We start from the raw sequence: 15,247 nt of genomic DNA on the forward strand, positions 1-15,247 counted from the left end.
TTCCAATATCCATCAAGAATCGATTTCCACTCTTCTTCTGTTGGATCTCTCAGATACAATGGAGTCAAAATATCAGAAATTACAGCGCAGATTTTTTTTATTATATTCCTTACTGTGGATTGACCGACTCGAAAAGAAAATGCAATTGAATTTATCGAATTCCCGATCACAATATATCTATAAAGCAATAGAATTATTAAAAGTACATTTACAATATCCAAACACAAGTAAATTTAGTCATACTGATATACATAAATACAAATCACCTCAGAGCAATAACGAGCCTTTCTTCTGGAATGAGAGCTCGCTTGCTCCTTTTAATAAGGCGAGGTTGTACAGAATGTAATAATTTGTTAAATTGCAACATTGACATTCTGCTGTATTCAAAGAACATACATCTGTCCTCAGATTCTATGAGCTCTTTAAATAAATTATGGTACTCCCCTTAATGCAATCTATTCTGATTAATTGGCCTTACGTACCATCTTCTGTTGACCCATCTCTTATTCTTTCTTTATTGTTTTAACTTAATTTTTATTAAAATTGTTATGTATAATAATAAAAGTAATAACAGCTTTTGATGCATGTTTTGCATTTTGGACTACTTTATTTTTATCTCAAATTTTTTATGCAACGTTAAACTATCTGAAATAAAATTAGAGTAATATGTATGAGTAATTAGATTATATGTAAATTAATAATGAACATAATATCGAAAATAAAAAACCCAGATAGTGGTATGGTTATTTGAAAATAAGAGGTTATATTTTAACAATACCTGCGAAAATGAACTACTCCAACAAAGTTATAAATATGAATAAGAGTATTAATTTATCAAATTAATCATTTACAAAACTTTTTTACAATAAAATATGTCATATACTTACCTCATATATAACGACGCTTTGATCACTCTTTTGCTACGTTACCTTTGTTTTGTTACGGTTACGTTTTTCTCTGTGCGTTGACTGAAGTTTAAGGTTACGGACGAATCTAAGTTTACGGTTAGTACTTAACGTAACGTAAAGCCCGAATCACACTAGCGGCTCGCGGTTGCGATTGCGATTGCCTCAGCCAATCAGAAAGCACCAATTGCAAGTATGATTGGAGCGCTCATATTTGAAACACACTAACCTTACCATTAACATTATTCAGAAATACAAATAAAAATAAACATTTAAGAGGAATTAAATATTATGTTCTTTTTATGTACAACATTTTAAAACAATATAAGGGAATTTTTGGCGTGACTGTGGTACAGTTTGGTACGTTTTGTTTGCTATATCAGAGTCCCGCCAAAAATCGCCTATATACTAAAAAATTCTTTAAACTTTTTACTTCGTCTTTATTAAATATGATACAATAATTTATAAAACTTCCTTACATATTTTTCATTATTAATCTTACTTTTTAGCAGGGTTGAGTAGTAAAACTAGTTAAAAAGTTAAAAGTTAATAATAAAGTTAAAAAGTTAATAACTTTTAATTTAACTTAGTTAATTTTAAATGATTTTTAACTTCAACTAGTTATTTTTAAAACACATAAACTTTAACTTATTAACTTTTTCTTAAGTTAAAAAATTATGTATGTAAAGGAAAAAAATTATAAAAGAAAAACACGTTCTTACATAAAAAACAATATTTCTTTGTTATTTTATATAAACTTAACTTACAAATAAAATATTACATTTATCTGATGACATTATTACAACTGTTTTGAGCAATGTAACTTTAAAAAATTACGAATTTCTAATTTAATATAAGCAATGCTTTTCAAAATTAAATTTTAATTTAACTTAAATAAATTTAATCTTAACATAATTTTTAACTGAATTAATTTTTTATTTTAATTTAGTTAAAAAATAATATTAACGTTCACGATTTCTAGAGAATACTTTCATAATATAGTCCTTCGATAACGAATTATTGCAAAATTCTGCGGAACAGCCTCCCATTTTTGAAGAATATTATACACTTGGGCTGCGTTCGGGAAGTACGCTTACGCGCTAAAATCGTAATTCTATCTTTGTTATTTACTGAAAAATGAACAAGGACAGAGCACGCTCATGGCGCTAAAAGCGTGCTGCACGAACGCACCCTTGATCACGTTGCACTGCGGTAAGAACATATACACACGCACACATTCCCGGAAGAGCAAGATAGCCTATATTTCTCTCTCACTCGCAGGAATTTGACGAAATCTTGTGGCCAGTCTCTGATTAGAGGATCTCTAGTAAGGAACTAGGACCGAGCACATAGGGAGTTAGTGGATATCGATACGGAAACGGGCAGTAGGAATAGAATATAGCAGGTGAAAAGAAGGAAGGATAAAGGTGTGATAGAAGCGAAAGAGGTGAAAAGGGACTGGCACAAGGCAGAAGAACAACAGAGGAAGGGAAAAGAAGAGAAGGGGAGAGAGACAAGAAAAAGGGTAGAAGGAAGTAAATGGTGGAAGAAGAAAGTGAGGTTAAGTGAAGCGAGTGAATGAGAAGAACGGAAGAGGACAGGAAGGAAAGAGAAGGAAGGAGATAAAGATGGAAGGGAGAGTAAGAGGGAAGAAAGAAATGGAGAGAAGAAGGCTGGGAAAAGAAAACGGGAGGAAAGAAAAATAGATGGAGGACATGGAAAAGTGGTTGAAGGAGCTGGTGGTGGAGGTAAGGGGAATAAGGAAGGAGCTAAAATGGAGAGAAGAGAGAGCGAGAGGAAGGAGAGAAAAGGAGGAGGAAACAACGGTGTCGCAAGAAGAGGAAAGTGAAGAGGAGGAAGAAGAAGAGAGAGAGGAGGCGAGGGATCAAAGAAAAAGAGAGAAGAGGGGGTTAGGGGGAGCAAGGAGAGCAGTGAAGGAGGAAATTGTAGTGAAAAAGGAGGAATGGAGAGAGGAAGCAGAAGAGACAGGCAGTGACAAAGAAAGCGAAGAGGAAGCGGGAGAGAGAGAAGAGGAAGGAAGGAGTAGGGTAGGAGGAGAGAGAGAAGAGAGAGGAAAGGAAGAGAAGAGGGCGAGCAGGTCGGGAGAAGGGAAGAAAAAAAGGAGAGAGTAGGAGAAGAGGGAGAGAGAGGAGGGAAAGGATAGAGGAGAGCACGGAAGAGAGCACAGGAGGAGAAAGAATTGGAAGAGAGAAGAAGGAGATAAAAAGGAGAAAGGAGGACGAGGAGAAGGAGAGGGCTAGGAGGAGAAGAGAGGAGGAGAAAGAAGAAGAGAAGAATGGAGGGAAAGAAGAATGGAGTAAGGTCGAGATAAGTAGATTGTGGAAGATAGGCGTGGACGAGGACTTAACGATGGAGGAGAGAAGAATGAGATGGAGGATGGTAGAAAAAGCGAAGATGGAAAGAGGGTACGGAAGAAGCCTTCAAACCCCTTGGGGAAGAATAAATCATACATACTTACCTCATATATAATGACGCTTTGATCACTCTTTTGCTACGTTACTTTTGTTTTGTTACGGTTACGATTTTCTTTGTGCGTTGACTGAAGTTTAAGGTTACGGACGAATCTAAGTTTACGGTTAGTTCTTAACGTAACGTAACGCGTTACGAAAGAGCTTGTGCGGTGGCCCTAATACGGCTCTGTGATTGGTTGAGGACATCTTAAGATTGTGCTTAAGACGGTCTTAAATATAAAGCCCGAATCACACTAGCGGCTCGCGGCTGCGATTGCGATTGTCTCAATTGTCATAAAAATTATATGTATTAGAGAATGGAAAAGCATATATAATTTTTTTATAATAATATGGATATTTTAATATAATACAAATTATAGTGCTATTTATACAACAATATATAACAGAATTATTTTATAAGTTATACAAGTTTTATTGGTTTGAATCTTTACTGGTAATTTCTATTTTTTCATTTTTACTGCAACATTGCCAGCTTCTCACTCTTGTACATTGCATATTGTGATCAAACGATGTATTAAACATCAGTTATTAATTTATTAGGTTTTTAAGTTGGAGAACCAAAAAAAATTGTATAATTTCAAATTGATAAAACTTATAATTTGTAAAGCAATTCTTAATTGATACATTAAGTAATTGTTATATTTGTTTTAAATAGTACTACAACTTTTATTATATCAGGATATCAACATCATTATATATTAAAAAATTATACTTATTTTTCCGTTTTCTGACATATAACGTTTTCGAGTGAAGCAAGTTTAATAATTTTTAACTCTGAGAACAATTAATGTCATCATAAACTTTGTCTTGGGTTATTAGAAGTATATTTGGATTATTATATTAATCAATGAAATACTTTGAATAAGATGATTGATTAATCAAGGCAAAGAATGTGTTTTAAAGCTAAAATGGCGTCAAACGGGATATACTTTATATTATTCATATTATAAATATATTTATATTAATCAGATTCAAAACCCATTTTCGGTCGATGTTCATGGCAAATTGGATTTAATCTTTTTCAGAACGATTAAACCTGCTTCATTCGAAAAAGCTAATAGATAATTTTCATGAATAATAGTTATATAAATTCACAATATAATTCAATTTAAATGATTTAACCTTTTGTGGCACAAATTTTTCTTTAACATATTTTGCTGAAATTTAATATATGGGGGTTTTTGGAATCACTGATTACAAATTTGAAGCCTAAATTTAAAAATTCAGAATTACAAACCTAATATGTAAGAATCTTTTAGGCTTCTGATTTTAAATCTGTAGTCAAAATTTGAAAATTTAATATATGGTGGATCCAATATCAAGAAAAGGACCCTGCACACTCTTTATAGAAAATTGGAGTTGATCTTATTTAAACTCAAGAATATGTTATTAAAATTATAATCGCGAATTGTGGAATATTCTGTGTATATATATAACAATATAATATGTGGAATTGAGATGCATGGCTTTGATTTTTACATACAAATTAAATTGGTATAATATTATAGAAAAATTCCAATTTAATCACTTTTTTCCATTTTAGGCTATTCATAATAAACTTTTGGAAGATATTGGATTACCTACATGGGGCAGTTATTTGATTTTTGCTGTTGCAACAATTATTTTGGGTGCAATATTAGGATTAGTAAGTGATATATGAATTTATGCAATACATGAATTTCATATGGACATTAAATGCAAGATTAACTATATTTATATTTATATACAGCTTATTGTATGCTTGATCGACTTCATTTATCCACCAAAACCTGCACAACAACAAAACAAAAAGAAACAGAATATATTGGATGGTTCCATGCAGGAGAGAAGTTTGGATGAGGATGAAATTACTGAAAATGTTGGAGATGATTTAGTAGATGAAGAAGAATCTGAAGCAGAAGAACCTGAAAAAATAGAATCTGAGATAAAGGAACTTGAAGTGAGTGAGAAAGATAAGGATACTAAAACTGATACTAGTAGTCCCAATGTTCGCAAGCGTAAGCCACGCAAGGCTGATTAGAGACAATAGTTTGCTTAATGTAAATATTTAATAATTATGAATCAATTATGACTAACTTTTATGGTATATTCCCAAAATCATTCCTGCATTGCGATAGCACATAATGTGACATAATATCTTATATCTCAAAATCTAAATAATCAGTATAGATTATTCAAAGAAACAATCATGTTTGCTGTCCTTATATTTAAAAATTTAAGTGCCAGAAACTTCTTTAAATTATCATTGTAAATGTTTTCTTATTTACAAATATATTTTTGAAGTTATGAAAATGGACACTTCTGGTATATTACTCAGTAAAATCTTAGAACTTTATTCTAAGCAAAATACATTGTGGAGTTTAAATTTTTTTGAATGTGTTTAAGACGTAATCCTCTCAAAGTAATAAAAAAATATATATAAACATATTGGAAAAACTTTTTTCTAAGTCAAATAAATTTAATAAATGTTTTGATTAGCAAGTTATTTGTTAGATGATAATGCGTTCTTAAGAGTTCTTGAAGTAACTAAATTCTCTAAAACACTTTTTACATATGATTTTTATAAAATGTTTGAGATCACAAAAAAAGACAAAGATAAACTAAAATATCTGTATGAATTTTTTTTATGATTATAACGAGAGAGAAATAAATCTTTAAACTATTTGATAATTTCTAATGCTTTGTTTTTCATATGAGAAAAAGAAACGAGTAAAATGGAAATATTAAGAAAAAAATGGAAATATTAAGTAATATTTATTGTATATCTAACAATATGTTTAAGCATATTTGATATCTTTATTAAAGAAAAAATAATAGCATTAATTACTTCCTTTAAAGATGCATTGTAAGACCATTAAAATATAAATCTATTTATTAATTATAGTTGCTATATGACAATTATTATAAGTTTATATATTATATATTAAGACGTCCTAGAATCAGCGCACCACCTGATAATGATAGATTCTTGAGATTATTTGGAGATGAAAACCTTTATACGAAAATGTCGAGACTATAATAATTTTTGAATGAGAAGTAAGTTAAAGTAGACCAATAAGATTGCTCAAAATTTGCTTTTTTAGACACGGTGCATTGCATAGTAGTAGGTGTTTTAAGATATCAATTCACTTTTAACTATTAATATATTTTCAAAATGTTATTATAATCATTTCTCAACAATCTTCTTCACATGAAGTATATCATAGACGAATAATGTCTCTCATATAGTAAAAATGTTCTAATTAATATAATTAATAAATTATCTTTTTTCTTATCACAAAATAGAAAATTTGAATACATTGATAAAGTAGAATTCTATATACATACTTGTAATGTTAAGTTATAATGTTTATTTTTTAATGGTTATTTGTTTATTTTCTTCTTTATTTATTTTTTTTCAGTGAATTATCGACATAGAAAACTTCTATTTGATATCTTAAAGAATCTTTGTTATTGTGCGATGTATTGTGCCTGAACGCGCAAACTGTAGGCAATTATTGGCCAATTGTAAATGTTTTCCTTTTAAAAACTATTGTAGCCTCGGTATTTGGATATTAAAATTTTGTTCTCCAAATGATCTCAAGAATTTATCATTAACACATAGTGCATCGATTCTGGGACATCTTGTATATTACATCTTGTTTAATCCCTTTTTTCTATGCTATTTCTAAATAAAGTATTTTATTATATTTAAAAAATTATTGAAAAATAATTGGAGAGTTATTTTAATTATATTATACACACAGATCGATTGTTTTTATAATATTTTTCATATATACATTTTGGTTAAAATATACAGGGTGTCACTTAAAGACCGCCCACTAAGTTATTTCTTACCAAAAAATGAGTCGAAAAATCCTGAATCATTTTTTTCTATAACATTTAATAAAGGAGCAATTATTGAGTAAAGTCAGGCCAATCGGCGCCGACCTTTAACCGGGCGCATCAGTGAGACGCGTGCCTGGTAGTGTGTGCTCATGCATTTTTTGGTAAAGAATAACGCTATGTACTTAGTGGGCGGTCTTTAAGTGACACTCTGTATAATTATACTATAATATTTTGAAACACATTACTAACAAAAAAAATAGGGAATACTTTTCATACCCTAAAAATTGGGCTATTTTCAAGCCACTGACACTCGAAAAATTATCGTATACAAAAAACTGAAATGCATTTTGAAGCCTGAAGTTTCAACTTTAACATCCTATCGGTAGTTTCTAAAAAATTTTTTATCTTGTTCTGTGCTTTAAAAAAGGACATATTATTTTGTTTCTTAAAATTATGTATCTTTGACACTCTGCAACACGATAAAAAAATTTCTCTCGAAAAATTCAACTTAAATTCCATAAATTACATTTTACCTACAAAATGCTATTTTTAAATTTTTAGGGCATGAAAAGTGTTCCCATTTTTTTTTTTTTTTTTAGGTAGTGTTTTTTATTTATTTAATATAATTATACGTGCATTTATATAAAAAGAAATTATGAACTTTTTCCTAAACAGATTGATAATTTTATTAGCATGTATTATAATATTAATGTAACATATTAACAATTGGTGTTCATTTTTATTATTAATTAGAAACAGTGATCATTGAATATAGGTTTTAAGAAGAATGTTTTGTATATTGGTTTTTTTATAGATATGATTGCTTTCTTTTTATAAACTATAACAATTTCTATCAATGATCCGATAAAATCAATTTATCATTAAAATGCTACAATGCACAATACTACCTTTTGTAATACATTTTAAATTACATTTTTATAAAGGCCTACTTTAGCTTGCTATATCTGAAATTATTTTACCGACTTTTATACAATACTATGAAAAAAAGTGTGTATGTATGTGTGTGTATATGCATGTGTGAGTAATATAGTTATCTTCATAAAAATATTCTTTCATGCCACTATGACAAGATATGTATGTTATATTAGAATTATGAATAAATGAAGTCTCTGTTCTTAAAAGAAGTATAATTATCGATTATTAATAGTATTAAAGCTATTTTATTTATAATTTTCATATATGTACTTTATATATGTATATATATATATATATATATACTCTTTATATACACTTTGGCGTGATTTCTACAGTGAATTATTATATATGCTATGTCTTCAACATTTCCAATATACATAAGTAATTCGGTTTGCCTATGTTGTTTATGTACAAGGGCCGCGACGCTACCAATAGCTTATCCGGAGTTTTACGTCTAATAAACTTTCGATTAAAATTCCTCAGGAACTAAAGCCGTAATCAAAAATCTAACGGCACTTTTCTTATACAATATGGATGCAAGCTTTCGATTGCGACCAGTTTGAATAAGATTGGTGCAGTCAATCCTGAGGAATGATAATCGTATACCAGAAACGTGATTATTTTTTCTTCATAATAATAATAAGGTTCAGACTCTCACGTACGTATGCTCGCACGCACACACGCAAAGCGATTTTGTCCCTCACGCCGCATTTGCAACGCAAATGTACGGTTATTCGCTTGAGTACCAAGTTTTGAGCGAATTTGATGCCAATTTGGCAATAATTTGTTATCAAATTGCTTACTGGGTTATTATGAAGATGGAAATGTACAATTTGTCAGCGAGAAGCAAACAGCGAAAGATTTGATGCATGCTGATTGTAAAATATAGGATGTAAGTCTACGTCTAGTATGTATAATATCAGTAAAATGATTTATTTATATATGATGCGGAAAATTTACAGTAAATACATAATACAGTAATACAGTAAATACAGTAAATAACATAATACAGTAAATAACAGTAAAATTAAATATCATTGTTATTATTATTATTAATTATTATTATTAATTATTATTATTATTAATTATTATTATTATTATAAAGAAAAATATACACTACGTAAGTAGCAAAGTATCAAGCAATATAGTATAATTAAAATTCTGTAATTAAAATATTACCTTGTCCAATATCGTCCATGGGATCGGCCGTAACGGGGCCAGCGATAGGGCCGGTGGCGATACGGCCGGCGACGGGGCCGGTGGCGATACGGCCAGCGACGGGGCCGGTGGCGATACGGCTGGCGACGGGGCCGGTGGTTATGTGACCGGCGACGGGGCCGGTTATGTGATTGCGGCCGACGACGGGAACGTCGGCGACGATCGAACTAGCGACGGGAGCGGCGGCGACGCTATTGGCGATGATGGGATTAGCGACGGGAGCGGCGGCGGCGACGGGATCATCAAGAGAAAATCCCTTCATAAAATCGGCATCATCATTTATCAACATCTACAAAATTTTTTAATTTAAATATGATAAAATTTAAATATGATAAAATTTAAATATATATCAAAAATAGTACTTACTTCTTCTTCTCTCATCTTCGCTCTTTCCATTTTTTTTAGTTGGGAGAAACGGCAGATGGATCCTGATCTTGTTGCTATTTACTTTATTACAAATATTTTTTTTCTTTATGGTTCTGCTACAATTATCGATTAAATCATTATTGTTTCTCATTGGCTGTATTATTTTAAAGATAGCGGATTTTGCCATAATTATCGATTGAATCATTTTAAAGATAGCGTTCCATTAATTTTTCGTATTTTTCATTATGTTGCGTTACTATAGCAAAATTTATTCTTTGATTACGATTACGTGCTTTACGTAGGTTAGATTACTTGCAATCGTAACCTGTTACGTGCATCACGATTACTAATCGAAAACAATTCTAAGCAATAGGTAAAAAATAGTATTTATCATAAGTCGCAATATTATTTCATTATAGCCACTATTATTGTAGTTGCCATATAAAAGGACAGACTGCCATTGGCTTTGGACAGTGGCAAATAGACAAATAATTTCGATTACATAAGAAGATATTATTTAAAATATATTTATATGTGATATTATCGTGGACTGCAATTGTTAATAATGAATAAAAATTTTTATTTACAGGTTAAATTGACAATTTTGTCAATTGTTAGGTGTAGGTGTAGGTGATTGACAATTTTGTCAATTGTTATATCGGCTGCTCTCTGGCGCTGGGTTTCGGCTGCCATAAGCGCTGTATTAAAAAATCAGCTGCCATAAGCGCTGTACTAAAAAAATCGACTGCCATAAACGCAGTATTAAAAAATCGGCTGCTATAAGCGCTGTATTAAAAAATCGGCTGCTATAAGCGCTGTATTAAAAAATCAGTTGCTATAAGCACTGAATAAAAAAATTAGCTGCATTAAAGTTAAATCTTGCCTTGTCTTAGCAGCTTGATATTATTGAGAATATTTGTCTGTATAATTAAGAATTATTTGTTGTAAGAGCGTTAAATTTGGATGCTCAATTGTTTTAAATTATTAAATATTTATATAGCCTGTTTTAAAATGTTAAACAATAATAAATTTTAAATAAATAATATTCTAATTTTTATTGTGTTCAATTTGTTATGTCTGCTAATAAAATAATGGATAATACTCAATCGCCAAATACCTATGCGATGCAGATAATATTTGAAGATAAATGGTTAGAAGACATTCATATTGATCACTTTGGATTATTATTAAAATCTTGTTCGGTATATCAACCACGTGAAACATGGAGAATACAATGTCCCGATACAATCGAATCTGTTTGTAAGGAACAGAAACATATTCAAATATTACATAGTTATAGCGATATGATTAATAATGAAAATGGGCATTGGGTTTGTAGCTATTATGATACAAAAGCTATTTATATTTATGATTCATTGAATTTAAAACGCTTGCATGCTCATCATAAGATATATCTTGACAAGTTATATCCATTTTATTCTTTTGATAAGAAACCGGTACGATTTCCATTAATTCAGAATCAATCTAATGCTTCTGATTGCGGTGTTTTTGCAATTGCATTTGCAGTATCACTTTTATTTGGCCTTCGACCAGATACAGTTATGTATGACCATACTTTAATGCGTCAACATTTGGCACACATGTTTCAATTAGAAAAAATAGAACATTTTCCTCGAATTATAAGACCTAATGATCCAAAAAAATTATTTAGTTTAGATGAAATACAAAAAAAGGAAGCCTTAGCTAGAAAAAAAACGAGAATGTCGACAAAAGAAAACTGAACTAGAAAAGTCTGCAGATTTAATAAAATTAAAAAATAATATAACTGAAATGACAATGGAGCAAGTAGTAAAAAAATATGATAAAGATCCGTTTGATCGTTATAATATAATAAATAAAAATAATAATACTGTAAATGAATGTAATGATGTTGAGCATTCTACTCATAACACTTTTAAGAATTCTTTTTTATCATTGCATATTTCTGCAGACAAAACGCAAAATATTAAAAAAAATTATACATGTATTCAGGAAAATACGTTGTTAACAGATGTCAGTTCTTGCATAACAAAAATAAACGCACACAAATATATAAATCTTGTTGCAAATATTTTACCTTTAAGTATACAGAATATACAGATTATTCTTAGAGGTGAATGGTTAGAAGATATTCATATTGAGTATTTTGGTTTATTATTGAAAAGTTGCTCAAAATATCAACCACGTGAACCATGGAAAATTCAATGTCCTGATAGAATTGAACCTGTTCCCAAAAATTAAAAACATATTCAAATATTGCATAGCTGTAGCAATATAGCAACTAATTTAGATGGCCATTGGGTTTGCAGTTATTACGATACCAAAATGATTTATATTTATGACTCACTGAATATGAAACGATTGCATGCACACCATAAAATCTATCTTGAAAAATTATATCCATTCTATTCCTTTGATAAGCAACCAGTACAGTTTCCAACAGTCCAATTGCAACCTAATGGTAATGATTGCGGAGTTTTTGCAATAGCCTTTGCAATATCTCTTTTATTTGATTTTCAACCGGATCGAATTATATATGACCATAATTTAATGTGTCAGCATTTAACGGAAATGTTTCAATCAAATAGAATAGAACATTTTCCTCAAATTGGAGGATTAATTGATTTAAAACAAATTAATCATGAATATGGATTCAATGAAAATAATATAAAAGATAGTATCGATATTAATAATGTTACTAAAGATTTAACCAAAGACCAACATGGTATAAAAAGAAAAGTAAATTGTAATTGTGAAGATAGTAAAAAGCGAAGTAAGAACTGTAAAATTTATTCAGAACATGTTTTATCGCGTAAGACAGATGTTATTAGTAAAAATAAAAAAAGCGTTCTTAATAAAAAATACTATGAATCACATAGAAATGATTTATTAACAAAAAAGAAAAATTATAATGAAAAAAACAGAAATGATTTTAAAAAATCGAATAAGGAATATTACGAAAAACACAAAAATGATTTTAAAAAATCGAATAAGGAATATTACGAAAAACACAAAAATGATTTTAAAAAATCGAATAAGGAATATTACGAAAAACACAAAAATGATTTTAAAAAATCGAATAAGGAATATTACGAAAAACACAAAAATGATTTTAAAAAATCGAATAAGGAATATTACGAAAAACACAAAAATGATTTTAAAAAATCGAATAAGGAATATTACGAAAAACACAAAAATGATTTTAAAAAATCGAATAAGGAATATTACGAAAAACACAAAAATGATTTAAAAAAATCGAATAAGGAATTTTATGAAAAACACAAAAATTATTTGAATGAATCAAATAAGAAATATTATAAATTACATAGAAACAATGTGTTATTAAAAGGAAAAATTTACTATAGAAACAAAATTAATAAAACAAAAATAAATAATAAAAACAAGCATATTATGCTGATAAATAATATGAAATACAATAAAGAAAAGTGTATTAGAAATATATCAAATTCCTTTGATAAGCAACCAGTACAGTTTCCAACAGTCCAATTGCAACCTAATGGTAATGATTGCGGAGTTTTTGCAATAGCCTTTGCAATATCTCTTTTATTTGATCTTCAACCGGATCGAATTATATATGACTATAATTTAATGCGTCAGCATTTAGCGGAAATGTTTCAATCAAATAGAATAGAACATTTTCCTCAAATTGGAGGATTAATTGATTTAAAACAAATTAATCATGAATATGGATTCAATGAAAATAATATAAAAGATAGTATCGATATTAATAATGTTACTAAAGATTTAACCAGAGACCAACATGGTATAAAAAGAAAAGTAAATTGTAATTGTGAAGATAGTAAAAAGCGAAGTAAGAACTGTAAAATTTATTTAGAACATGTTTTATCGTGTAAGACAGATGTTATTAGTAAAAATAAAAAAAGCGTTCTTAATAAAAAAATACTATGAATCACATAGAAATGATTTATTAACAAAAAAGAAAAATTATAATGAAAAAAACAGAAATAATTTAAAAAAATCGAATAAGGAATATTACGAAAAACACAAAAATGATTTTAAAAAATCGAATAAGGAATATTACGAAAAACACAAAAATGATTTAAAAAAATCGAATAAGGAATTTTATGAAAAACACAAAAATTATTTGAATGAATCAAATAAGAAATATTATAAATTACATAGAAACAATGTGTTATTAAAAGGAAAAATTTACTATAGAAACAAAATTAATAAAACAAAAATAAATAATAAAAACAAGCATATTATGCTGATAAATAATATGAAATACAATAAAGAAAAGTGTATTAGAAATACAATATCAAAGCTTCTTAGAATGTCATCGTTGTCTGAAAATAGATTGGAAGCTGAACGTATAGCAAAATGGTGCTTTTATATTAGAAAAGTTTATATTTTACAAATGAAAAGAACATTTAATAAATGTAAACAAAAAATGGAAGTTTACCACCAACATGCAGAATTAATAAGCTCGAAGTGCTACCAGTACCAAAAGAAATAACAACATTAAATGATTACGAGCGTATTCTTATATAACGAGCGAAAGCATTCCAAATTGTGCAAAGAGCGCATACGGTAATAAATAAAAATCTACCACACAGAGAAATGATATCAAAAGTGAAGGGTAGAACATTCCACTTGCCATTGCCGTTAAACGAAACGTTAAACAAGATTTGTTCTTCGACTGAACCTATTAATTTAAATCATGAGCTATATATATTAGTTCGTGGTATTCCAACTAAAGCAAATATAATCTGGGAAAAATTAGTCAATATAAAAAAAGTATGGACTGCCTTAGTATGGTTAAAACAAAATAATCCTATATATTCAGATATTATACTACCGACATCTCCTGAAAATTTGTTGCAATCCAAATTACGAGATGTTGAGTTTCAGGAACATGATTTGGAACTTCATGACAAAACTTTGGGGGAAGATAATGAAAAAAATGAAAAAAATAATACTTCTAAGGAAGAATGTAAGGCATTATTGACTCAAACAGATCAATATTATGAACAATTTACTATATATCCAATGTATGAAAAAAGAATAAATGAATCTGCAACTACACTTTATCAAATGATAAAAGTTCAAGATATTCCATTGGATAATCGTAATAATCGTAATAATATAAAATGTTTTCCTGATTTGTATCCATATGGTGCGAATGGACAACATGAAGATAGAAGTGTCCGGATAACTGATTTTGCTGATTTTGAAATGAGACTTATGTCGCAACACTCACAATTTCGGTTAAATATACAATATCTTTTCTATTTATTACATGATAACAATATGCGACAATTAAATAGTGGAATATTTCATAAAATGAATGTTACCAATCCTCGTGAAAGATATACAGCTGCTACTTATTTGGAGCAATTATCTAACCAGCAGCTTGAATCTAATTTAAGTACTATATTTTCAAAGTTACGTAATACAGAACAATATTGGAGAATACCTAGAAGTAATTTGCATTGTATGATATGTAATTATGGACCTGCT

General features: G+C 29.2%; 1 protein-coding gene across 1 annotated transcript; it reads left to right on the forward strand.

Moving 5' to 3' along the window:
- The first annotated feature begins 2,611 nt into the window (after positions 1-2,611).
- LOC115240073 (thioredoxin-related transmembrane protein 1) lies at positions 2,612-7,095 on the forward strand. The gene is made up of 3 exons (XM_029815043.1): positions 2,612-2,653; positions 4,941-5,042; positions 5,127-7,095. The coding sequence occupies exons 1-3, from the start codon at positions 2,612-2,614 to the stop codon at positions 5,415-5,417; spliced, it is 435 nt and encodes a 144-aa protein (XP_029670903.1). The 3' UTR covers positions 5,418-7,095.
- The last annotated feature ends 8,152 nt before the right edge of the window (positions 7,096-15,247 follow it).

The sequence above is a fragment of the Formica exsecta genome, unplaced genomic scaffold, assembly GCF_003651465.1.
Source record: "Formica exsecta isolate Colony F162 unplaced genomic scaffold, ASM365146v1 scaffold401, whole genome shotgun sequence".
Lineage (NCBI taxonomy): Eukaryota > Metazoa > Arthropoda > Insecta > Hymenoptera > Formicidae > Formica > Formica exsecta.

Coding starts and splice junctions, on each gene's coding strand:
- LOC115240073 (XM_029815043.1), top strand. CDS start 2,612: ATGGAGGACATGGAAAAGTGGTTGAAGGAGCTGGTGGTGGAG. Junction 2,654..4,940: donor TGAAGGAGCTGGTGGTGGAG/GTAAGGGGAATA, acceptor TTTCCATTTTAG/GCTATTCATAATAAACTTTT. Junction 5,043..5,126: donor TGGGTGCAATATTAGGATTA/GTAAGTGATATA, acceptor ATTTATATACAG/CTTATTGTATGCTTGATCGA.